General features: G+C 43.0%; 2 protein-coding genes across 2 annotated transcripts in view; one reads left to right on the forward strand and one right to left on the reverse strand.

Annotated features, from left to right (window-relative positions):
• GON4L (gon-4-like (C. elegans)) overlaps positions 1-2,524 on the reverse strand; it is a 292,893-nt gene that overhangs the window by 123,765 nt on the left and 166,604 nt on the right. The gene's annotated exons all lie outside the window — the stretch shown is intronic.
• LOC105502109 (28S ribosomal protein S29, mitochondrial) overlaps positions 1-2,524 on the forward strand; it is a 51,637-nt gene that overhangs the window by 41,682 nt on the left and 7,431 nt on the right. Inside the window, exons 4-5 of the mRNA XM_011928489.1 lie at positions 438-546; positions 1,007-1,099. Of these exons, the coding sequence (XP_011783879.1) occupies positions 438-546; positions 1,007-1,099 (202 nt within the window). The remainder of the gene's footprint in view (positions 1-437; positions 547-1,006; positions 1,100-2,524) is intronic.

The raw sequence follows: 2,524 nt of genomic DNA on the forward strand, positions 1-2,524 counted from the left end.
AGAGTGAGACTCTGTCTCGAAAAAAAAAAAAAAAAAAAAGTTAATGTTTATTGAATTATTAACTTGTGTCAGAAATTTTAAGCATTTTTCTTTATGCTTTCCATATTTACAGTGGCCCTAAGTGGTATACATAATTTTGTCATGAGACATATCAATTATTTATAGATTTCAGCTGAGATAGAATATATGCTTCAGTAACAGGAATAATCAAAAGCTGACTATCATGTTATTTAGTGCAGAATAATGTATTTCAGTTTTTAGCTAAGTTATATGGATAGATTTTCAAACTCAGTACCAACCCAGCTTCTCCTAACCGAATAAATTAGAGGCATGCAATTTGATGGTCTTGGTTGCCACTTTTGGCAGAGTATATATACCAAGAACTGGCTAGAAATTCCACACCCCACCTACTCCTTCCTTCTTTCCTATTTTATCAGGTGAAGACATTCAGTGAAGCTTGCCTGATGGTAAGGAAACCAGCGCTAGAACTTCTGCATTACCTGAAAAACACCAATTTTGCTTATCCGGCTGTACGATATCTTCTGTGTATCCTTTCCTGCCTGCTTGGACCCTCATGAACCAATGCTTTCTCCCCTCAAATAAGGGAAAAGAAGAAATGAAAAAAAGTACTATTGAGGCCGGGCACTGTGGCTCACACCTGTAATCCCAGGAGTTTGGGAAGCCGAAGCAGGCATATCACCTGAAGTCAGGAGTTCAAGACCTGCCTGGCCAACATGGTGAAACCCCGCATTTACTAAAAATCAAAAAATTAGCCGGGTGTGATAGCGTGCACCTATAATCCCAGCTACTTGGGAAGCTGAGGCAGGAGAATCGCTTGAACCCGGGAAGTGGAGGTTGCTGTGAGCTGATAACAAGCCACTGCACTCCAGCCTGGGAGACAGAGTGAGATCCTGTCTCAGAAAAAAAAAAAAAAACAAAGCGTAACTACTGTTCACAGTACAAATGATCCTTCTAGTCATGTTTTCTTTAACAACACATACTTTAGATGGAGAGAAGGGAACAGGAAAAACCCTCAGTCTCTGCCATGTTATTCATTTCTGTGCAAAACAGGACTGGCTGATACTACATATTCCAGATGGTGAGAACTTCCTGTTGTTTCTTCTGTCTGTTAGGTTTAGTTATCCTGTTACTATGGTAACAGCTTTATCTCTTTTGCAGCTTTAATTTTTTTTCTTTTCTTTTTTTTTTTTTTGAGATGGAGTTTCGCTCTTGTTGGCCAGTCTGGAGTGCAGTGGTACAATCTCAGGTCACTGCAACCTCTGCCTCCCAGGCTCAAGAGATTCTCCTGCTTCAGCCTCCCAAGTAGCTGGGATTACAGGTACCCACCACACCACCACGCCCAGGTAGTTTTTGTAGTTTTATAGAGACAGGGTTTCACCATGTTGGCCGGGCTGGTCTTGAACTCCTGACCTCAGGTGATCCACCTGCCTCGGCCTCCCAAAGTGCTGGGATTACAGGCATGAGCTACTGCGCCCGGCCTCAGCTTTAACTTTCCTAGCTAAAGGAAAAGGCTTTGCCAGTCACGATGGCTGACACCCATAATCACAGCACTTTGGGAGGCCGAGGCCGAAATATTGCTTAGAGCCCAGGAGGAGGCTGCAGTGAGCCGTGATCGCACCATTACACTCTAGCGTGGGCAACAAAGCAAGACCCTGTCTCAAAAAAAAAAAAAAAAAAAAAGCCTTTGCTCCAGATGTAGAGCAGTCTGAGCTCATCCATCATGATTTCTTCGTGATACTATTGCCAAGCAGGTTACAAGGTGAAGTCAATGTGACAAAAGGAAATGGGAGTAAAAGCTTCCTGAAGCCTTTTGATGCTAAGCAGTCATTCTTTTGATATTTAATACCGATGAGCATAAACTTCTGCCTTGGAGGTCGCCATGGAGTTTTTTGTTGTTGTTTTTTTGTTTTTGTTTTGCCATCGGTTAACAATCCTGAGTACCCATAGAGCCTTTTACTATTTATCAGCATTCTAGAGTCGTCAGTGTGGATTGTCAAAACTTGCATTTATCTCTTTTGTGTTCAATGTTGTGTGCATCCACATTTTCTTTTTTAAACAACCCTGCTTGCGTGGTAACATCCACATTTTCTAACTTACCTTTCAAACCTGCCGGTAAGCAGAAGTGACATTTAATTCACTTGGTATGATTTATATATTGATTCTAATCATAATGTTTAGTCTAAGCTGGACCTGACAAGGCCAGGCACAGTGGTGCACCAGACTTTGAGAGGCTGAGGCAGGAGGATCACCTGAGCCTGGGAGTTCAAGGTTATAGTGAACTGTGATCACATCCTGCCTTCTAGCCTGGGTGACAGAGCAAGAGGCTGTCTCAAAAAAACAAAGAAAAGAGCCAGGTGCGGTGGCTCAAGCCTGTAATCCCAGCACTTTGGGAGACCGAGACGGGTGGATCAGGAGATCGAGACCATCCTGGCTAACACAGTGAAACCCCGTCTCTACTAAAAAATACAAAAAACTAGCTGGGCGAGGTGGCGGGCGCCTGTAG

The sequence above is a fragment of the Colobus angolensis genome, unplaced genomic scaffold (assembly GCF_000951035.1).
Source record: "Colobus angolensis palliatus isolate OR3802 unplaced genomic scaffold, Cang.pa_1.0 Scaffold77, whole genome shotgun sequence".
In the NCBI taxonomy this organism is placed as follows: Eukaryota; Metazoa; Chordata; class Mammalia; order Primates; family Cercopithecidae; genus Colobus; species Colobus angolensis.